The following is a 24,552-nucleotide window of genomic DNA, read 5'->3' on the forward strand; positions in this document are numbered from 1 at the left end:
CGTTATGACGTCCATTACGGGAGAATACGCCTCCTCGTAATCAATCACAGGGCGTTGAGAAAATCTTTGCGCCACTAGACGAGCCTTGTGTATCACAATCTCGTTTTTCTCATTACGCTTCCTTACAAATACCCATTTAAATCCTACAGGTTTAACATGGGGAGGTGTAGGAACAACAGGTCCAAAACACCTTTCTCTTTGTCAAGAAATCTAATTTGACGTACCCATAATCCGGATTTATCTCATGAGATGAATCGGTTTGAGATTGCGATATCAAGAGGATTCGTTTGTGCCAAGTTTACCCTCTTCTGGGGATAAGAATCCTTCGAACCTAATGGTCTACCTCGCTTCTGGGCAGGGACATATGACTGGTTAGCCGCCATGGTCGTACCTTGTCCATCTGGGACTACACATCCTACATGGACTTCTATCCTTGCAGGCACATTTGCAGCAGGTATATATGATCTCGTCACTTTTGCTAGATCAGAGAAAGTGTCTGGCATATTGTATTCTTATACTCTATAGATCTAGAATTGTTCGCACTTCACTATTTTCATGAGGTTTGGGGATCAAGATGAGACATTGTGGGGACATTCCATGTTAATTCAAGCCGTTCATCAGGAACGGTGACGTTCTTATCTCCCCCTAACGGCGGGAAGACTGTCTCATCAAAGTGACAATTAATCCGCGAATCTAGCGGTAAAGAGATCGCCTCTCAAGGGCTCTAAAGAGCACATAATGGATGGGACTCATAATCGACATGTATGCCCATCCTTTGTTGAGGACCCAACTTTGTACGTTGTGACGGCACAATTGGCACGAGGACTGCATACCCAAATGCGCGTAAGTGTGAAACATCAGGTTCGTACCCAGTTACCAGCTGTAACGCGGAGTAAGGTTGGTAGCAGTGGGCCTCAACGGGACCAACATAGTTGCATGCAAGATTGCATAGCCCCACGCAAAAACTAGAAGCTTGGTGCGCATTACCAAGATTCTATTTGCGAGACCATCTTGGGTGTGAACATAGGGAACTATATGTTCGGCATCAATCCCAAGGGATATGCAATAATCATCGAAAGACTTCGATGTAAACTCTCTGGTATTATCAAGTCTTATAGACTTTATGAGATAATCCGAGTGGTGAACCCTCAATTTCATGATCTGGGTGAAAGTTCAGCAAAAGCAGTGTTTTCTTGCGGACAATAGTGTAACATGTGATCACTTTGTCGATATATCAACCAAAACCATTAATATTTAACTGGTCCACATGGTGGTTGGATATGTCCACAAATTTCCCTTGCATTCTGTGCAGAAAAATAGTGGTGTATGTACTAGTCTTTGCATATGATGGTCTAGTATTAAATATTCTTGACGAGTATGGCATAGTGTGTCATTATATACAAGACCCTTATTCAGAAGGGGATGCACCTGCGATGAGTTGAGGATACGGTGCATCATACTTTGACCTGGGTGTCCCAAACGGTCATGCCATAGCAAGTAGTTGCTTGAATTAGTTAGCTTCTAGCTAACAGATTTCAATTTCTCCAATGTATGCTTCTGGCCACACACTTGGAAGTTATGCAAAGATATTACACTCATTTTTCTCAGTGGTTTCAACGTGATAACCGTTGGTTCGAATATCCTTAATACTCAATAACGCTCTTCTGGAACGTGGAGAATATAAGGCCTCATTAATGGTAGGTTCAGTATATTGGACAACATACAGTGGGTTTTGCCATAACCCTCTATCAGGTTGGATTGGCCTGATACGGTTGTCACAGAGGTATGAATAGACAATAAGTTTGAAAAACATCTCCGATCTGGGAGTATGGTGTGTGTAATAGCACTTTTAACCAGACAACAAACTTCTCCACAGAATATGCCTATTCATTTATTTAATTCAATGGATCACATGTATAAATAAGTTTATTGAATTAAATATATTCGAACATAACTACATTTCTATAATCCAAAATAATTGAAAACATAAATCACCAAAATCTGAAGATGTTTCATTCATTAAGATGAAATAGATATGGCACAAGGGGCCAATTATACTCATGTCTTCGAGTTCTAATTCTCAGTATGTTCAGTAACTGCCTGAAAATCCATGATCTCTAGTGTGGAATCGATAGAAAATGACCCTTCAATAAAGTTGGTATTTCGAGTTCCGCGACCGGCGTAATACTCATCTACTGTTTCGGCTATCGCACAATAGGTGCGGGACCAGCAGTCAATTCCTCCACATCGATAACAAAGATTATGCTGATTCTGGTGGCGACAGGCCAGACCAGTGTTCCTTTCAACTCGGGCTTGCTAAGTTATGGCATCATGGTTCCTACCACGTGGGCCTTGGCCACGTGGAGCCTGATTACGTGGCCTCTTGGCCAAGTGGCAGACAGTCATATGGGCTAATTTCGTTCTGCCAATCATGTCTTGCTTCAAGCAAGAAAATGGTCATCTGATGGTGAAAGTGCTCTTCCATAGCGACCCAAAGAGTCTGTGGATCCTTTTCATCGGATACTCAACTTGGAGTGTTTTCTCCATATGTTTCCTTTTCAAAAATTATGGCACTCATATTAAAAGCCTCAATGACGACATTGTTAGCATTGATTGTTGATCTCATCTTCTTTGCAGTCAGATGAATTTTCACATCTTGAGTTCACTTTAGATAGTTTCTTCTGGAGACCTCCAAAGCAACAAAGTCAAACATGTTGAGATTTGACATTTCTTACAGGAAATGAACAAATAATATTAGTGTTTTGGGTAATATCATCCATAAGCAAGTAATGAGAACTTCAGGTTCTATAACATGGTATGAAAAATCGGATTAGACATGTAAAATCTACTGGTTTTATCATGTGTGGTGAATTTATGAAGGAAACTTCAAGTTTCTTAAACGACATTATCGAAACTACAAGTATATATGTATGAACTACTGGTTCATTTAGAACTTCTAGTTCATTAGATACCTGCATTTTCTACACATATATTCTAGTGCGAAAATTTAGACAAGTAACTCAATAATATTGAATAAAGCAAATTGAAATAATCTCACAAATTTGGATACATAAAAATCACAAATCAATTGAGATATTAATTACATGCTAGTAATATAACAGATTAATTATCACACAATTATGTGAATAAATGCTTCTGGCAATTAATTACACATATTAGATATGGTGAATCTATTTACAATATCAAAATCATTTTTCCTTTTATTTTTGATTCTGTTGGACCAAAGAATGAGTGGGCTTGATAGTGAAGCCTATCGGGCTTAGTCTGCGGGCTTGTGACCTGGGCTTTCATGCGTAAGTCAAATGGTGTGTGAGACCTGCTGGGCTCAAACTGGTCTGCCAATGAATGAAAAGTTATTACTCAACCCTTTCGGTAACTCCAATTGAATACGACCAGGTAAGGAAAGATGAGGTTTAGGTGGAGTGATGCTCACATAAGTACACGGCCTCATCTGAACCTTGCCTAGACATCGCATCCAACTGGATGAGCCTAGTTTGAGAAGATTCATAACTTTTGTCATGGCAACATGTGGTGAGCTTCTGTTCGGGCCTTACAACTTGGGCCTGAGCTTCTGGCTCGAATTTGTTATTGTGACTTTGGGCTTGATTTGAGCTTCTGACTCAGCCTCTATTAATATTCACAATTATAACATAACAAAATTCAATATATGTTATTAAATCGTAACATAAATAAATTAATGCAGCGATTATGTACCTAAGGAATTGGGTTCAAATCCCATTAATGCTTCTGGCATTTCGTATAGGTAATAAATTGGGCAAATGCTTTCTGGCATAATGTTTATGTAATAATCCCGTAATTGTAATACCCCGAAAATCCAAATTAAATTCCATGGATTTTTAGAAATGATTTCACGATAGTAGGAGCGAGTACGAAGCTTGGAGAAGTTGTGGAATTAGTTCGAACGATTTTATTTTCAAAAACGAACGTTTTTTTAGGGGGTCAACAAAGTTGACTTTTTATACGTTCAAAATTTAGGAAAACTTCCTTCATGAAAGTTGTAGAGCTCGTCGATACGAGTTCGTGGACATGTGGAACGCAATATTCGAAGTTCGTATGAATAAGTTATGAATTTTTGAAATTTGGGAATTTTCTATAAATATCGAAAAAAAAATCAGAAATTTCATTTAAGGAGGAAACATTTTCATTTTTGCTGAACAGTCCCCCAGCTCTCTCCGTTCTCTCTCTTCCTTCGACCCTCAGACCCGACGGGTCTTAGTCGACCCGACCCGGCCGAAAACGGCGCCTCCGGCCTCCTCCGTCCCCGGACCCGGGCTCCCCTGGGATCGCCGGCCCACGACGAGCCTCCCTCTGGTGTCGCTTTGCTCCGCCGCTGCCCCGAAAACTGGATCGAAGAAGCCAGCCAAGAGGAATCCGACCCGACCGGAATTCCATTTATCCGGCGTTTCGTGGGCCGATCGTTCCCATTTTCGTGATCTCCTCCTCCCCCTGATCATCCCCATATAGGCCTTGCATGACGATTTTGGGTGTAGAGCGCTTGATCAAAGGTTTGACTTTTTCGACGGCTCTGATTCAATCTGGAATCAGATCAGACGCTCCGGATTAATCCAACTTCAACGCTTGACCTAGGACGATCTAGGCCGAACCAGGCTTAGCTCCAGGTATGAAAGACGATCACCCTTTCATTTTGAACAAGTTTGTAGTTGGTCGCTTTGCCATCGGAGGTGGTTGACCCGGAGTTGACCGCCGCGTTGACCGCCCACTGACCACCGCTTGTGGCGGCGCGTCAGACCATATTTCGAGTTTTCATTATCTAGGCGATGATCTATGCATCCATACGAGCGTTTTGATATATAACTTGGTCATGTTAGAAAAAGTTGATAAATAGTGGATTTACGTTTTTACGTTACTATTTACGGTTTTTACGTTTTATCTTCGGTTTACGATCTGCGAAGATCAGACCATCGGTTTTACTTCAAATTTTAATATGTTGATCGTATGACTGTCCCGGTGACTTTGTGAGGTCACGGGCGAAGATCCGACCGTTGGATCTTCGTATAATTGAGAAATAGTGATTCGGAAGGCGATTCGTGAGAATCCGACCGTCGGATTTTCATATAATTTTGTGGAGATGTTAGTAAGGGCGATTCAGGAAGATCTGACCGTTGGATCTTCGTGATAATTTTGGAGGATGATCCTAAAGGCGATCCGTGAGGATCCGACCGTTGGATCATCATTAAATTCAGATCCAACCGTTGGATCATCGTTTAATTTGAATCTGACCGTTGGATCGTCGTTTAATTACATTTATGAGTTGTTGGCTAAGTTAAGATCATTATTGGATTAGGTTATCGACGGATTGATTTGGCGGACAATTCGGGAAAATTGTTGTTTTAGCTGTTAAGAAGACGCAGCTGGATTAGAGGTGAGTAAACCTCACGTGGTTCATATTACGAACCGAATAAATTTAATTACTTTATTTTTGTCGCAATTGTGTGAAAATATTTGTGGAATAAATATTTGTTTTCAATCATATGGACTTGATCAACTACGGTCCATAGGTAAGTAAAATGATTTTATTATACAAATGAATTTCACGGTTTTTATGCTTGAACTATAGTTGGTATTAGTGGTCATCCCTGAGCGGATGATTACGTATATATATATTTACGTGGAATATATATATTGGTTGACGTGTGATTGGTGTGATGAAATAATTGAGAATGAATTGGATATTATTCAAGCTATTAATCTCGCATTTAATTGTTGAATAATGAAATGTTGATCATGTGGTGTGAAAGCTATTTTATATGCCCAATGGTGAATATGTGGAAATTATTTTAAGAAATAAAGATTTGTCTTGAAATAATATGTCTCTTTATGTGGGTGTACATATACATATATACGATCTATAAATCATAAAGATTGTATTTTGGTGATTTTGATTATGTCTGAGAAGTACAATTGTGAAGTCGGGTGTTATCTACTACCCCGTGCTTAAGTGAATTACTGGTAATTGTGTTTTGGTGATATGTGGAAGTTAGCCTTGGGCCCTAGTCCCTACAGATAGTGCACTATTATACTCTTAGGAAGGTTGCTTACTTTGAGTATACATACTTGGGTATAGTACGTTGGACCCTAGTATGCTGCGGCTTTCCCGTACTTTGGGTATAGTACGTTGGACCCTAGTACGTGGATTTATGATTTGTTACCAGTCAACCTGGCTTACTTGTGCTTTGGGTATAGTACGTTGGACCCTAGCACTTGTATTTATGAATTGTTACCAGTTAATCCGAAAATTCACTAAAAAGAAAAGTGTACTTATATTATTTTGATCAAATATCTATTTGTGATATATTGTTAATATGTGAAGGTGTTAGTGGAAAGAGAATCAAGCATGCTTTGCTTTAATGTTATTTCACATATTAATGTTGCAATATTCGTTGGTGGTGATCAGTCAAATGCTGAGTTTTAAAAGAAGTATCGAGAATAAATATGCTTATATATGTTTCTTTGATTTTTGGAATTACATTGTGAGTGCGTCGATTGTTTACTTGAGTTATAATAAATATAATTGAATAAATCAACAGTTCTTTCTTGTTTGCTCATACGGGCTGTCAAAAGCTCACCGGGTTTTGTGTTGTTGCAACTCCCGGTACACTATTCAAATTGTGTAGCGGGTAGTCTTACAGGTCAGGAGAATCAGGGCAGTGATCGTGCGGTTTAGAGTATTAGTATTAGATTTACAGCAATTGTTTTGTGAGGAGAATTATACTCATTTGAGTTTTACTATTTGATTTGGTGAGAGTGTGCTGTAATAAGTAGCTTGAGGATTTGGTTTATGTAATATCAAAGGTGTAATGTGCAGTTGATTTTGAGAAAGAAATTCTGAGATTATAAACAGGGTATTTGAGGTTCATGCTTCGAATATGAATTACTTAAATTCAGAATTCGGGGTGTGACAGTAATAATTTAGCCCATAATGCTTCTAGCATAAGGAATTATAATGGCATAATTCAAATTAGTGTAACCAAAAATTAAGCCCACAATTCACGTAATATACAATATTAAAATGTAGTAATAAAGGATACATTGTGAAACTACTATGATAATTGTTTTGGATAAATATCAATCAAAACCAAAACATGAATTGAATCAATTGATCAATCACCAATTAAATGGAGTTGAATCTGCTTCTGGCAGTATTAATATTAAATGGTGGTGATAATTACCAATTGGCCATAGTGGCACAGTGGACAACATGCTGGGCTGGTACACACTGTGGCTGAGTTCGGTTCGAATCCCAGAAATAGCAGACTTTATTTTTGCATGATTGATTGATGCTCTCTAGTTGTGAATTGGTGCTAGTGGACCAAGTGCTAGAAATAGCTACAGCCAAAATATCCTAATTTTTTTTTCTTTTCCAATCAAACAATCCAAAACATGAACAAATATATATATTCCAAATAAAACAATCAGAATTTAGGGTTCATGCATCATGGAGGATTTTTCATGTTCAATCAATAGGCTCAATAAGCATGAAGCATGAATATAAAATTAGGTTTTGAAAACATTACTTGATGAAGGACGGATGAATCTTCAGCTTATGTGTGCAGAACTGAGAAGGTTGTCTTCTTAGCCAATCCAAGAGCTATTCGCCTCTTCTGGTAGGAAATCCCGAATCGCAAAGCTATTCGATCCAAATCTTAGAGCTAGTCGTGAACATGGAGCAGATTCTCTTATGAATAGCTCCCACTTCGAATGGTGTACAGGTCTCAAAACGACTCCAATAGGGCTGAAATTTGGAAGTCAGATAGAAGAGGCAGAGACGAACAACTTTGATGAAGGAAAGATTTTGATCTGAGGTCCCGATCAAGAGGTTTCGGGGCGTGCAAACAGGCTGCAGCAAGGGGGAGGTTTTTTCCTGGCTAGGGCTTGGGTTAGAGTATCGTGTTGATAACGTGTTGTAAAACTATAGTAAACGAATTTGAGAGAGAGAGAGAGATTATAGACGTAGAGAATAAGATATGTGTGTATTATTCATCTCACCATGAGGAGCCTTATATAGGACTACATGGTGTACACAAAAGGGTAATGCTTAATTACAATCCAATCACTCCTACAATTACAACCTATCAATCACCAATCTATAGGGATAGGCACCTATTACTCAACATCTATTTACATGATTATCCACAAATATTTACAACAATCGTAATCTTTTTTTTTTTTTTTTTTTGAATAAGGGCCGGTGGGCTGCCCTCAAGCCTTGATTAATGAAATTGCATAATACATGGGGGGGGGACATTGTGCCTATACCCCCAGATTACAATGTGCATCAAGAGAACTTCCTGAAATAATAACAAGAGACTTAACTAAAACAATGTATTCTAACAATATAATCTTATTTTTCTTCGTTAAAAAAGTAAAATCTAAATACGTTTTTCTCTCTTTTTTGAGATAAAAGGAATATGATATCTAATCAATATAATCATAACCTAACTAGGAAAAAAAAACAAATAGTACCTGACCTTTGGCCTATTAGTAACTTCAGTACTTGACAAAAAAAATATCACTCTGGTACCTAAAGTTCGGACTCTGACCCAACTTTAGTACCTGAAACACTATTGGCACGGCGTTTGGTAGGCGGCGAACTTTGAGGGGCATTCTCGTCCCTTCACTCAATATCTTCTTCTTCTTCTTCTTCCTCACGCTCTATTCATCTTCTTCTTCCTCCCAACTCTCCCTATTTCTCGTCTTCAATGTTCAAACTCAGTTTCACCTCTCAAGCTCTCATGCTTCAAATTTCAGTTTATCCGACTCTCTTAATCTTGAGTCGATTTCAAGAAGCCAAAAGTTGTAGCTAGACTCTTGACTGGACTTCAATTTCCAGATTTCTAAACTCGGGTGTTACCTTCAAACCCACTTGAAAAACCTAATCAAGTTCTCCTCCACAATAAGTGGAGTTTCAAGTACTTTAACCACAAATTCTTCATTAAAGTCAAATCCAAATCCCTGAAACTAGACTCAAGAGACCATCAGCACTACTATGAAGCAGAGACAACAAACCCTCTAATTTATCCACATCAATCTCATGAACCTCTTCCTCTATCCCTAACTCCCCAATTTCAATAGAACCCAGTTGCTCTGAAACACCAGCAACCCCATCCCCAGGGCAAAACCGGTCATCTGGGCGTCGTCATTTTCACCTAGTGAAATCGAACGGCGAAAACGACAACAATGGCGATAGTGATATGGTGTTGGGAGATAAGAAGCGTACTGGAGAAGAAGAAGAAAAACGAATTCTCTTAGAGGAAACAGGAGGAGACGATGATGTAGATGAGGGCAGCTGCTCTTTGAATATCGATGATCTCTTCCCGCATACTACGGGAGACACAGTTTCGAAATCACGCTCTCTCTTCTTCTTCCTCCTCCAGCCTCAACAGCCCCACCTTCTTCCTTCTCATGCAGCGCACCGTTTCGATCTCAAATCCCTTCCCCACCGATTTCTGATCCAGATCGGACCCAGAACCCCAATTTTCACCAATTCGTTAAATTTCATTGCTTATTGTGTTTCTGAGGAATCTGAATCTGTGGCTGCTTTCCTTCCCTTGGCTTTCGTGATTAATTGGAGGGAAGACAGCGCGGTTGTGTGCTGCCTTCACCGAAAGAGAAGCCTTGAAATTAGGGTACATACGCCGGTTGTGATTCTTGCAATGAGGGTAGAAGGGAAGGGCCACGAAGTAGCCGGCGAAGAAGAATTTTGGCGATGAATGGTGAGATGGGTGCCCAGAGAAAATTTCTGGGTGCCAGAATAAGATTTGGACCAAAAAGTGGATGAAAAAAAAAACAAATAATATTAGAGACTCAAATTATCCATTTACCCTTTATTATATGTCAATTGACTAACGCCATAACGGCCAACAGTGTTTCATGTACTAAAGTTGGGTCGGGGTCCGAACTTCAGGTACCAAAGTGATTTTTTTTTTTTGTCAGGTACTAAAGTTACTAATGGGCAAAGGTCAAGGACTGTTTGCATTTTTTCACCTAACTATGGGTTTTTTTTTTTTTTGAGAATAAGAAACTTTTATTGAAGATAATCAAAGTTACATAACACGAGAATGATCGGTGGTGGACATGAACTCCCCACTCTCCTCCCTAAAACCGAACCTAGTTACGGGTCCGTCATCATAAATGACATCCATGAGCCGAAAGGGCCCAACCCTTAACCACCTGAAACGCCCAATCTCTCGGGCTACAAGGAATCCCGAGAATTTCGATACCACCTCATAGACAACCGCCCAAATAACCAACGCCCTCTTCCACACCGTGTCCCAAATATACCAGACCACGTGCAAGGATCGCTGGTCAACATATTGGCCATAAGATAAATCCAAAAATAAACCAATTCATCCCCAGGAATGACACCACATCCATGGCACCTCAATTTGACCCAACCCTCGCTCAAAAGAGTAGGGACATACCAAATACCAAAAAAACCTAGCCAAAACCCTAACAAAAAAACCTACTTTAAACAAAAACAAATAGTAGCGGTCATAAGACTTTTCCCTCTCCCCAAAAGACCCGCCGGCAGACCTCCACCACAAGTCTTTCCCGTCGACCTCCCAGCGCCGAAGAAACTCAATCCAAACAGCAAGCCACCTTAATCTTGAACGTTGTTGACCGGATCCGGGCTTAAAGCCAGATCCCGTCAACCTCACTGTGCCTTGCCACCCGGCTGCGTCCAACAGCTTGAGAACCCGACTCCACCTTTGCAAACGCCACCAATTGACCCATCCAGAGAGGTAGTTGGCACCATACGATCCATGGCATACCGCCGCCATGATTTGGCCTCTGTCCACCTGCTCCATGCCCGGGCCGATCGCCCATCACACATCCTACACACCTGCGTCGCCGCCTGAGAGGAGCGAAACGTCGTGCCTAACCCAGAAGGATGAAAAAAATACCATAACTGAGGTCCCGAGCCCCCACAAACCTGTTTGGCAACACTCGCCACTCGTTGATGAGGCAAGGAGCCAAGGTCGACGCGGGGGCGCCGCCGGATAGGCAGCAACCTCTCGGTCCTCTCCTTTGCTTCTTCCAACCCTAGAGTTTCTTCCCGGTATTCTCGGAGAAAATCCTAGAAATATATCTGCCTCCACCTAACTATGGTGTTTATGACCATGAAAAGTGTAAAAGTTGGAGGACAACTAAAATATGACAAAAATGTCATACTTTTAATACATTTTTATTTTAAATGAAGCGACAGTGATGGCTCTAACTTAAAATTTATAACATGTAAAAAAAATAAAAAATTAATAACATGTCTTTATTAATTATAAAAAAAATGCCTTTATTAGAAATTTTACGAGGATTCTTGTCAAACAGATATAAAAATATGAAATTTGAAAATATTCCAATGAGATGATAATCATAATATGACTCGTTTTAAAAAACGATCAAATAATAACGAATTGTCTAGAAGGATGTCAGCACGATGAACAGTGTCACAATGATGCTTTCAGGAGAAGCATCCTACAACCTCATGTGGCGAAGAGTCGAGAAGCCAAACCGTGACTAAAGAGTGACCCTTTTTGAATCTCTATAACCCTTTTTGACTAAAGAGCTTAGCTTTTTTTTTTTTGAGAAGCCTTATAAGAGCTAATGCTAGATTAGTGGTTTATAGAAAATAAGGATAGTATAATTGTTCAAAAAAAAGAAATAAGGATAGAAAATCATAGAATAGAGGTCTAGTCAAATTTTCGGGGTATAAAATCCTAGAATAAAGGTCTAGTGAAAAAAAAAATTCCATTTTTCCGTTCAAAATCAATTTTTTTTCCTCACTTTTTCTTATTAATTTCTTTTTTGCACACGTGCTAATAACTTTTTTTTTCCTTTAATTTTTTTTCGCTAAACGGTGAGTGACTCTACCTAAAAGCCTGCGAGGAAATCGCCCAATGCCCACTCACCTAAACTTTCCCACGCATCACCCATTTCCGAAATTACCCCTATAGAAGAAAGATATTCCATCCCAGTCCAACGCCTCTAACCGCCTTGTGAAAGCAAAACCCAGCGATCAAAAATCATAAATCCCAAAACCTGCATTTCAGCTCCAGTGTCTGAAGAAGCAATGGAAATAGTTCGGAGTTCTAAGAAACTAGACGAGAAGTTTGAGTTCTCTGGAAATTTCACCATAGATTTTGCTGGAGATCGTAAGGCTGATGACCTGCACAAAAGTTAGTGCTCAATTTAAAACTCTATCAATGTAGTAAGAATAAATAGGGATCGTTCTCAACTGGGGATTAGGGACTTATTAATTCCTGCAAAAATAAAACGTTAGACAAAAGAAACAAAGTATATATATACATATTTACGAAAATACAAGAAAAAGGGGGTTTTTGGATTTTAATTCTAAATTAACAACTAATTATATACATGTGACACATCAAAACACATAATCAAGTAGATAATTATAGGAATGGAATGAAAATAGATATAGTTAACTACTAGTAACAGTTGGCAAGGTTTCAAAGTCCAAATCACGAATCAAAAATATGTTATCGCAAGGAATCAATCAAGAACAGAGATGAACGCATACAAAGACTTTTTTACTTCCCTTAATTAAATTAACTAGATGAACGCACCATAGTTAACCCTACTAAGCATGCAATTACTAGTGGTAGCTAATCACTAACAAGAACACAATCAACGCATTAAGCACATATGGAAGTTTGATCAATTCAAGTCAATAACACAAGTTAGAACGCTAATCAAGCATGCAAAACTCATTGTTGATTTACCTAAGGAATTATAGGTTTTCCACTTCAATTATTAAGACCTAGAACGCTAGCATCTTAATGGATTCAATTACATGCTCATCAATTAAAGTATGCATCCTAAGATCAATTAACACATAAACGATGGGTTATTCGCACAAAACCAACCATCATGCATAACATATTGAAATCACAATTTTTATTTTGAAAACCTAAAATATGCTTCATAGTATTTGAAAACTACATATCTAAATTCAATACTTCATCCAATCATGAAATCGCAAATCATAATCAAATAAAACAAAAACCGAAATCAAATTTGATATAGAATTTATTTTACAAAGAAACCAAAACCGAAAACAAAATAGGGTGTTCATGGTTACACTTTTGAATCCTTCAAGAACGCAAGAAGCTTCAAAGGTGGTGGAATGGATGAGGATCACGGCAAGGATGCTTGAATGGAGATGGAGATGCTTCACGGTCTTGAACTTTGAAGAATGATGAAGTTGCCGAAATATTGAAAGGAGAAAGGGAACGAATTGTGATTTTAATTTGATTCTAAATTTTGTGGTGTGTCTAACGTCTTCACAATCCTCCCTATATATAGTGCATGGCTATCTTAGGTATCAAGGTCGAAATCTACTTCCATGATGTCATTCAACCAATCAAAATATTCCTTGAGAAGTGGAGAACAATTCTTTGGGCCAAGCTTCTTCAACTGGACATTGTGAAGCCCATCTTCATATATGACACAAACCTTAGTCTTCTAGAACAATCTTGAGCTATCTTGAAGCCCCAGCATCTCCTAGCCTTCCCAAGTATCCTAGTATCATCAGGACTCCTAATGCAAAACAGGTTTCCTGGTCCAATTGGGACTTTGTCATTTCTCATTTCTTGTCATCATTTTTCCGAGCTCTTTCCTAGTTGACTTAGGATTTCTACTTCAACTGGGATTCCTTTTCCTAGTAGGACTGGGAAAACTTCATTTCTCCATTTCTGCGCTTATAACTCCTTGCCTTCCATTTCTAGACTCAAAAGTACCTAAAAACAAAAACTAAGTTAGAAATGATAATGTTAAGGAAATAACTAAGTAAAATGTAGAGAGAATAACATAAAAAACATAGCAAATATTGCTCTCATCAGCTGATAAGGTAGTACACTCCTTTCTTGCTCTCAATTTTCCGTACAAGATTACCTCTATAGATGAATTCTAGGGTTAAATTACAGTGGTTTCGTTTCAGAATCTTTCATCAATCTTTTGTGATTTAGTTCAATCTTATATGCTATCCAGCTTTTTAAGTCCGAAATTGGCAATCTTTTTTCCTTTGGGTTAACTCTAGCTGTTCTTTAATTGATTGTAATCAGCTTGTGTGGAACCCTTGTTCTTTAATTTTGCGGAATTGGAGGATGCTGCCAATGACCTTGAATTTCAGTCAGGTATGTCCTTCACTAGTTTGCAAATTTCATTGGATTTTTGAAGTTGAAATTCTAGAGTTAAGAACAACTGTTGTAATCTCATGGGTTCTGATGATCATTTGCCATAGTAATTATATGTTTTGTTCGTGGGGATTAAGTATTTTCATGCCATTTTGTTCTGCAGCCATGCCACTTCTCAGTGGTCTTGAAAATTCAGACTATGAGCAAATAGGTTGAAATGCACATTTAGCATATAGCATTTATGTCGAAATTTGACTAGTTCAATTTGTTAATCTTTCCATTTAGCACTTTAAGTTGAAAGTACTAGTTAGAATCATCAGAGTCTGAGCATATAGGTACTCCATTGTTCATGGGGTCCAACTCATTTACCATTTCAATCTCCATTTTAGAATGGCTCCTTGTAGCATGCCCTGTTTGTATAAGATGATAGGAATTGATCGAATCAGTCCATGGCATTATGAGATCTAACTTCCTTCTTTTGTCACATTAGGAAGTCCTTGGATCATTTTTCTTGATTGAAGTGTATAAAGAGAATCACCAGGAAATGCAATCCGTAATCATTAAGAATAGGATCATAGCAGATCACTCATTTTCAAACTATTGTCACAATAGCTATCACAGCAGTTACAGATCATTCAATAGGACCTAGAAAAGAGTCAATGAGATGTAAGTAGCTACCTTTATACCTATGGAGCACATTAGGAAGTCCTAAATTGCATTGCTTATTCTAGTGTGTGTGTGTGTGTGTGTGTGTGTGTGTGTGTAGCTTAATGTTTCCTGTCATCAGTTATATTATTAGTTGTAAGCAAAAATTGTAAATAGTTATATGACAATTGATGAATTATACATTAATAAGGTTGTAACTTTCCATAACTTCTATATTGGCAGAATCTTTATTCAGCAGTTATCAAAAAGCATACTATAGATGCAAAGAGGGGAGAAGGATATGGAGGAGAGGAAAAAAGTGAAGGAGAGGGAGATGGAGGAGAGGAAGAAAATGAAGGAAAGGGAGATGGGGGAGAGAAAGAAAGTGAAGGAAAGGGAGATGGGGGAGAGAAAGAAAATGAAGGAAAGGGAGAGAGTGAAGAAGAGAGAGATGGAGGAAAGGAAGAAAATCAAGGAAAAGGAGAGAGTGAAGAAGAGAGAGATGGAGGAGAGGCAGAGGGTGGAGAAGATGAAGAAAGTGGAGAAGAGATAGATGGAAAAGGAGGGAGTGAGTTGTGGTCGATTTACAGAGTAACTCCGGATCAAATTAATCACAGAATTGCAACCGTATGTCCTCGATCCTATATATGCCACTATAGATTCTGTAAATGATGAGATTGAGAACGTTGTTGAGAACCTTGGGGACTTAAGCCCTAAGTATCCTACTCCTGATATTGTAGAGTACACAATCAAGTATTGTTACTTGGCTGAGGAGAGAATAGTGGCAAGCACATGTGCAGAACTAACAGAGGCAGAGATGGATTATGATGAGTTTGTAGAGACCTTTAGGTTTGTGCTTGCATATGATCCCACAGATGATGATGAGGTTGAATTTCTGGAAACTGTAGAAAAGGTGAGGAGCAGTAATCCTTCATATTTTGATGACGAAATTGATTGAATTGTTTCGGTTCATAATGAGGTTTTTACCTCAGAATCCAAGTATGGAGAGAGCAGTTCTAAGTTCATGGCAGGAGTCGGTCTTTTCTGAACAATTTTTAGGATGATGTTCAATGCAGACTCATTTACACCTTCAATAGAGAATAGTGCAGTGTAATAAGTAACAATGCCTTCAATATCTTTAATATCTGTAACCCAAGCACCCTCAGAATTGTGCAAACCTTTAATGGTGCTTCGTAACCTTCTAATTGATGCGCTGAGTGTTGAAATGGCAAATCAAATGTTTGGTGGGTTTCTAGATGACCACCACGTTTTTCATTTTATATTACCTATTGTGGGCATTGTTAGTAAAAAACGAGACATGTATAATATGTGAAAAATACGTACGTGTACTATTCGGATATTTCATTAAATTGTTCGTTGAAAAATTAGGCAAAATATTTTTAATTTATTAAATAATTAAATTTTTTCTTTTTAAAATATTAATTTGTATTCATTTTTGTTCAATAATATGGGTAAAATACGGGAAAAAAACGTAAAAATCATGTATAGTACGTGTATAATATTTTTGAATTTAAAAATACGAGAAATTTAACGAGTCCCTTTCAAAAGTACGAAGTACAGAAGTATTTTTGAAAAAAATGTAAGTACGTGTTTTATTCGCGTATAATACGAAAAATTACTAACTATGATTGTGGGCTATGCATATCTAGCCATGTTGCAAACTTTGATTTTTCATTGCATATTTACTGCATTCCCATATGCAGATATTATTGGTCAAGAGACAAAGCATTAAATGCTTGTCTGATAGTTGTTTTGTAAGACTCCCTATATAAGGGATCAAGTAGTACGGTGTAATGCATCCCAATTAACTCATTGAAGAGTTCATCAATAAGATAGCAATAGCTAGTCTTCCATTTTCTCTCTTCCTTTGCTTTGTTATTCTTGCTTCTTTTCCTTAAGTGTGAGTGAGAGTGTGGTGTGATTTGTTTGTAAACCTATCACCCATTGTAGTTGGTGTTAGCTTGAAAGCTTAAATACCAACAAAGTGGTATCAGATCGAGCACTTGGTTAGTGCTTTTGTAAAATGGCTTCCAATTTGGTACAATCCCAAATTCCGCTGCTGAAAACAGAAAATTATGAGAAATGGTGCATCCAATTCAAAGCATTGTTTGGATCACAAGATCTTTTGGAAATTGTACAAAGTGGGTATGATGAGCATACTCTAGAGCAAGAAGCCACATACAGTGCAGAGCAGAAGTCCACTCTCAAAGATCAAAGAAAGAGAGACAAGAAGGCGTTGTATTTTCTATATCAAGGATTAGATGATTCAACGTTCGAGAAGATCGCCGAAGTGAAAACAAGCAAGGAAGTATGGGACGCCTTAAGTATAATTTTCAAAGGTGTAGATCGAGTGAAGAGAGTCTGTCTTCAGTCACAAAGGGCAGATTTTGAATCTGCTCAAATGAGTGAGGGAGAAAATGTTTCGGACTACTATTCGCGGTTACGTATAATCGTGAATGAAATGAAGAGAAATGGAGAGAAAATTGATGAAGTTCATGAGCATGTGGTGACATCAATTGAGGAATCAAAGGACTTGGAGATTATGAGTACAGAGGAGCTGCTGGGATCTATCCGAGTTCATGAGCAACGCATTCAGAAGAATGCAAGTTCTACATAGCTAGAGCAAGCGTTGGAGTCAAAGTTAAATTTTGACAAACCAAAGGAAGGTCGTGGATATTGGAGTTCGCGACATGGGGGTGCCAACAACCGAGGTCGAGGTTACCCAGAAAATCGAGGTCCTTCTCAAGAGATGAGAAGTTCGTTTGGTCGAGGAAAGAGAAATGTCCAATGTTACAATTGCAATGAGTTTGGACATTATGCCTCTGAATGCTTGTATAAGAATGAAGGTGCACCTCGCTGAAGCATATAACAATGTGAGTGATGAACCTACCCTCTTGTTAATTTGTACAAAATGATCTTGGTGGTCAACTTGATGCTTGGTACCTAGACTCTGGTACAAGAAATCATATGTGGGGAAGAAAATCAAATTTTGTTGAGCTTGAAGAAGAAGCACGGAACTGGAGCAGTATAGAGGAGGGCAATGAAACTCTTGCCTTAGATGAATATGCAAAGCAAACCCTAGAATTTGTGGGGAAGAAAATCAAATTTTGTTGAGCTTGAAGAAGAAGCACGGAACTGGAGCAGTATAGAGGAGGGCAATGAAACTCTTGCCTTAGATGAATATGCAAAGCAAACCCTAGAATTTGCCTTTCATGTTTCCTATCAGCTTGGAAACACCTCTTTAGTGCACCGCAGTGCCACATTAGATTCCAGTGCAGACTGCCGTAGCAAATTCTCAACTCCAAGATGAGAAGTCGAAGAGAGAGTGATATGGACTTGCAGAAGAAAAAGAAGAGGAAAATAGAGAGCCTCTAACCTTCCAAGCAATTGTGGAAGAAGATTGCTGGAGGTCAGCAATGGAGGAAGAAATCCATGTTATTCAGAAGAATGACACATGGGAGTTAACGACACTCTCACCGAAGCAGAAGGCTATTGGTGTTAAAATGGATATATGAGGTCAACCAGACTACATATGGTAGTGTTGATCGTCACAAGGCAAGGCTCGTAGCTAAAGGCTATAGACAAGAGTATGCAATTGACTTTGAAGAAGTCTTTGCACCTGTTGCTCGACTTGAGACGGTGAGATGGTTGATCTCACTTGCAGCTAATCATAGTTGGAAGATATACCAACTCGATGTCAATTCCACTCTTCTCAGTGAAAGTCTTGAGGAAGAAGAATACATGGAGAAACCAGAAGGTTTCCTAGTAAGAGGAGAAAGATCGAAAAAAGAAGTATGGTTCAAAAAAGGCTTTGTATGGCCCAAGGCAAGCTTCTAGAGCTTGGAATTTATGCATTGGCAACTACCTTGAAGAAAATGGTTTTGCTAAATGTCCGTATGAACACTATGCTCTATGAATTAAATTCAATATCTTGAAAATTGTTGAAGTAGAAGTTATTAGGTTCAATAAATTGAAATTGAACAAAGGAACTTACAGTACTACAGTAGCAGTAGCAGTAGATCGGAAGGACGTTGTTGCGAGTAAGATAGATCTTTCATGCAAGCTCGCATGATTATGAAGGAGATAGACAGACGCCAAACATAGGTTCTTCTCAGATCTGGTGCTTTGCACACAAGAGTCATATTTTGGTGAAGTGAGGTCGATCTCGGTTTGAACTTTGAACAAGACTGGACTGGGATTATATTGAAAGGTTGCTGCTATACGCCCATACCCATGTGAGAGGGATGGTATTGCTGACAAGAGATGTCCTAGAGGGGCAACAATCGTAAATAAAATTGGAAAATGAACAATGCCATGCCTACAACTTCAGCATCGAGCCACCCACATTCGGTGCCAAGTCTCATAACAATTCACCGATCCGATTAATGGTGACAAACTATTCTAAAAACCCACTCTTTCCATATAGTGGCCCAAATCGGTGTTCTAGCCAAGCTTGGCCTGCTGCATCATATGCCATTTTGCCCTACCTCTCTTCATTTTGGTGTTGGCTTGTTCTCCTTTAATGGTGTTTTACATTGTTTTCAACTCAGTAGCTATATGAAAGTGCATGATTGTTTTACATGGCTTATTGTCAGCTATTTTCAGCGTTGAGGTTCTCTTCAAATTGCTTGCAGCAGCGATATGGGCTTCCTTAAAAGTTTAACTTTGCCGTCTTCTTAAAGCTCAGTTTTGTACGTACGTTTCCGTAAAAACCCATCTTTTCTATAGGTTTTTTGGTTGTCATGATTTCGTTTATTAGAATAAGGATTAGACCCAAGACCTCTCACTTTCACAAGATTGCAGGAAATATTTTGACACTAAACTAAATAGTCATGGACCATCAATTTTTTGTATTAGTTGAAAGCCACTAAGCGATCTCAAATTTAGTTAATTTTTAAATTAAAATGAGCAGATTCAGTCATAAGAGTTTACACTGGTACTCTTAACATACACTATGAGAAAGTTTGGGCTTCAGTGTCCAAATTAATTTTGACAATATTATTCCTAGAGAGAGAGAGAGAGAGCAAAACATAATAAAAACGAGAAAAAGCCCAAATAGAATCAGAAATATAAAACCCTAGTACAAAAAGAAAAAAAGCGCCTTGTACAGATAGAATTATAGGGCCCAATTCAGAGAAGAAGAAAAGTCTTAATGCCCGACTGGTCATGGATCTTCCCATCTCTATCGCCAAGTGGGCGGTAGCAGATTCCTTAAAAGATTTCATTGTTTTTGGTGCAGTTTGCAAATCATGGAAATCAGCAGCAGACCACTTAAAAGAATAACTACAAATAATAAAGTTTGAAATTAGGGTTCTTGACCCAAAGCACCAAAATGAGATAAAATTGTCCCACTTACCCCAGTAAGAGATTTTTATTCCCTCTTACCCGATTTAAAATAAAATAACAACTTTGCCCTCCATCTAATTAATGAATTACATCTATGCCATCAAATTCTCTCTCTTCTCTCTATCCCTCTGCGCGCGATCTGCACTCTCTCTCCTCTCTCTCTCTCTCTCACTGCCGCCGTCAGATTCAGACTCTGCCGCCGGTCTCACCGAGCTCGCCACGTCGCCGAAATGGTTTGGGTCATGATGCAGAAGACGCAGAACCGGCGGAGGCCAGGAGATTTCGTCGGAGCCGGTTTTGGACATCGTCTCCGAGCGCCGGTTATGGACAGAGGTAACGCCGGTTATGGCAATCGTCTCCGAGCGCCTCCGCCGATGCTTCACCGCCTGCGACACCGTCAACTGCACCGGCTCCAGCTCCGACAATCCCAATGCCGGCGACCGAGCCGAGGACCACAAGAAGGACCACCACCGGAAAATCATCACCAACAACTCTTACGCTGGAGACGACGGTATCGACCCGACCCGGTCAGGGCTTCGCCATGTTGGAATTCGGATCTCCATGGTTGATTCCTATATTCGAGTCCAGTTTGGCAGGGTTGCAGCTTTGGCACAGTTTCGAGCCAGGTTCACGAAGGGATCTTACCAAAAAAAACAAAAAATCAAACCAGCAATTTTGATTTGATTATCATGTCTTTCATGCAAACAAAGATGAAAAGCAAACCTCAACTTTTGTTTTTATTTTATTTTATTATTATTTTTTTTTTATGACAAAATACTTTGGTTGAATACTGTTTTGGACTATAGAGTGAGAAAATGGGGGCAGAAGGCCCCGAAAGAAAGAAAAAAGGTTTTATTAGAGGGGGCAATAGACGTCTATTGGGGGATAATAGATGTTTTGAATTGATGTAATATCCTCGTTTTTTTCTTTAATTAAAGTTTTATTTGTCTAATTTTACGGAGATTAGTTCCCATTCCGGCGACCGAAAGTTCTATTGGGGGGCAATAGATGTCTATTGGGGGGCAATACAGATTTATTCAGGAGGCAATAAACCTCTCCAGCTCGATATAAGATCTACAACAATCTCTTTGGAGACTTCTGGCGAAATTTCATATATTTCTATTGCCCCCCAATAGACGTCTATTGCCCCCCAATAGACGTCTATTGCCCCCCAATAGAGGGCAATAGACGTCTATTAGGGGGCAATAGAGGTCTACTGCCCCTCTATTGGGGGGCAACAAACCTTTACAGTGAGATTTTCAGAAAATTCCAGTGGGTGGTGGCAGGTGACCGGATTCCGGCGAAGTTGGCCGGAATCCAGCGGCCGGTGACCGGGCTCCAGCGAAGTCCCTTATGGTTTCTCTCTCTTCCATTTTCTCTCTTACTCTCTCTAAGTAACAAAGGTGAGGGTAAAATGGTATTAAAAAATAAATAAAAACAAAAAAAAAAATCTTAATGGGGTATTAGGGAAGACCTCCTTAGAGTGTTTTGGGTAAGAGTGAATTAAAAAAACTTAATGGGGTAAGTGGGAAAAAAATCTCTAGAAATGGGGTAAATGGACAAAAACCCTTGAAATTAAAATATGTCCAAGACATTGAAAAATAAATCGATACTTTATTAATAATAATTAATGATTATATCAAAGTTTCGTGACCAAAATGTAATCCGAAATAAAAATTAAACTTAGACAAATTGGAGTCACTTCATCCGTTCGGTATTGGTTGTGACCGTTGTGACCAGGTAAGGTAAGACGAGATTTTGGTGGAGCTATGCTCACTTGTAAAATCGTTTTCTCAATTCAAACCTTTCCTAAACATCACAATTAATTTTGGATGAGCCTAGTGAGAAAGAGTTAATACAAAATGTCATTTTATTGATTAAGGCATAATTACCATTACATAATTCTTGGAAAATATATAAAAAGGACTACACTAATCAAAATCTGCAGCATCCTTGTGCACTTCTTTGTCAGATTTGAAGTCCGCTATGGTGATATTGACATCATTGTCATCACCATCATCTTCTTCTTTGGCTAAATAGGCTTCTTGCTCTCTCAAGTCCCTATATGCCTTGTATTGCGCAACTAACTTGTTGCTTGCATTGCATTGCTTGAACCAATGTTCAATAGATCAACATCTATGGCATGCATCATTGTGATTGCCTCCCTTTAATTGAGGTGCACCTTGTGCATGAGGGCGATTTTGGCGTCCACGTTGGACGGTGGCGCCATGCCTATGGCCGGCGGCGCCGTGCCCTCCTCTCCCATATGTGGTGTTGTTCGCACGTGCTACTGCTCCAGTTTGACGGTTACCTTCCTTTGTAAGGCGTTCATATGGACCCCCACATCTGTTTTGTCCCTTAACTTTAGGGTTCCGCTCCTTGCGCCCTCCTTTGGGTGCATTATTATAATTTCACCTCGTGAATACTCTTAGTTCCAACAGGCCTTGAATTATAATTCTTCACGAGGATGTTATCATGTTTCTCAACTACAGACATGACATTAATTAGCTGATGAAACCTCGTGATCCATCCAGCATTGTACTCACCTCTGTATTGTTTTGACACCAAAAGTGCTGAGACGGGGAAGGTGGAGAGAGTTTTCTCAATTAGCTCTTGCTCTGTGACAGGTTGTCCATAGAACCCCAACATGGATTTGAGGCGTAGAGCTTCTGAATGATATTCAGAGATGGACTTGAAGTCGGCGAATCGTAGATTGCTCCATTGAACCTTCAAGTCAGGGTGGAGGGAATCCTGGACATTACCAAAACACTCTTGTAGCGCCACCCATAATTCTCTAGCATCCTTGATCGCCATGTACTCCAATTGGAGTGATTTGTCCATGTGGCATCACATCAAGATGAGGGCAGTGGAATTGTTTGTAGTCGTACGCTCGAATATGAGCTCAGGGTTTGGTGCCTGAATTATGGATATATAGGATCCCTTTCAAAGTGAGATGGTTCTCAACATCTGTGACCCAACTGTGGTATTCTAAGCCAGTTGAATCAAGCATAGAAAAATCGATCTTCGGTTTCGACATCCTGAAAATAAGAAGGAGAAATAGATTAGTTTCGGAGTCAAAGCTTCCACAACAACTAATATTAATAAGTTTTCCGAGTTATGCTACCAAGAAATTGATTTCCAAGAATATTTGGATTAGACCGAAACAATGATGTTTATATGGTCATAAATCGATGCTTACGACGCTCTTAGTTCGAAGTCTTACGAACGCTCTTAGTTCGTATATAGCGTGAATCCCCACGATTATGTTTTTCAAAGAATCGAACCCATGTTACAGAAATGTGGGATGTAGAAGAAGGGAGGTTGCAAGTCTCCGAAGAAAAAGAAGAAGAATTTAAAGACAGAAAGCAGGAACTTTAATCTTCAATACTTACTTGGTTAATCGGAGCTTGAAACCTTGAAACTTGAAAATTTGACCTTTTGGAGTTGATTGGCGTTGATGAGAAGTCTTGGAGGGCTCGGTGATGTGTAGGAGGTGCATATGAGGCAGTTTGCGATTGTTGCCGAAGGGTGTGGCGCGGCGTTAGGCTAGCGAGGCTAGCGAAGCTTGTCGGAGGCGCAGGGGCGTGCTGCAGGGGCAGCAAGCAAGGCGCACGGGCTGGCCGGTATGCTGGCCGAGAGGGCTACAGGGGCAGGCGAGCTAGCAGAGGGCTAGGTGCTTGGCGAGGCTAACGGTGGAGAATTTCTGGTTTTGAGTTTTTGGTTTCAGGGTTAAGGCACGTGCTGATAACGTGTTTAAGAATATTAGGATGCAAAGAGATTGATGAGAGAATTATGTATATTCATTGATAATAGGAGCCCTATATATAGGGATTACAAAGTACATAATCTTCGAGTATAAGGATTCTTATTCTAACTCGGAGTAGGAAATCTCTCCTATTACAGCTATAGTACTAATCCTAGTTTGACAAGGCACACTAAATGTCAACATTTTTCAACAGAGCCTTATTTTTCTTTTTCCATATACAATATTAGAACTGAAAAAAGGGAGCTGGTACATTTTCAATTTGAATGCCAAAAGGAACCCACTTTTGAAAAGTCATGAGGCTCTTGCAGGGCAAGATTGAACTAAGCATCATAACAGTACTATATTCTGCAGGCTGTGTGGTCCAGAAAATGTTTTCTGATCATCATCAGACATCGGTTTTTCTTTTTTTCCTTATTAACACATTCTTCGTATTGTTATTAACTAGGACTCATAGCTTTCTTTAGGATTACATTTCTACTATGATAAAGTAACAATGTTTTATAGTTGAATTATAAGATTAGATTTTCACAAGACCAACTGACACTGTAGGTTTCAGTTCAG

At 39.2% G+C, this 24,552-nt stretch overlaps 1 protein-coding gene across 1 annotated transcript; it reads left to right on the forward strand.

The window, feature by feature from the left end:
• The first annotated feature begins 16,902 nt into the window (after nt 1–16,902).
• LOC133737773 (uncharacterized) lies at nt 16,903–17,496 on the forward strand. The gene has a single exon (XM_062165271.1). It carries the CDS (start codon nt 16,903–16,905, stop codon nt 17,494–17,496), a length of 594 nt encoding a protein of 197 aa, XP_062021255.1.
• Nucleotides 17,497–24,552: the final 7,056 nt, after the last annotated feature.

The sequence above is a fragment of the Rosa rugosa genome, chromosome 3 (assembly GCF_958449725.1).
Source record: "Rosa rugosa chromosome 3, drRosRugo1.1, whole genome shotgun sequence".
Lineage (NCBI taxonomy): Eukaryota > Viridiplantae > Streptophyta > Magnoliopsida > Rosales > Rosaceae > Rosa > Rosa rugosa.

Coding starts and splice junctions, on each gene's coding strand:
- LOC133737773 (XM_062165271.1), top strand. CDS start 16,903: ATGGCTTCCAATTTGGTACAATCCCAAATTCCGCTGCTGAAAACAGAA.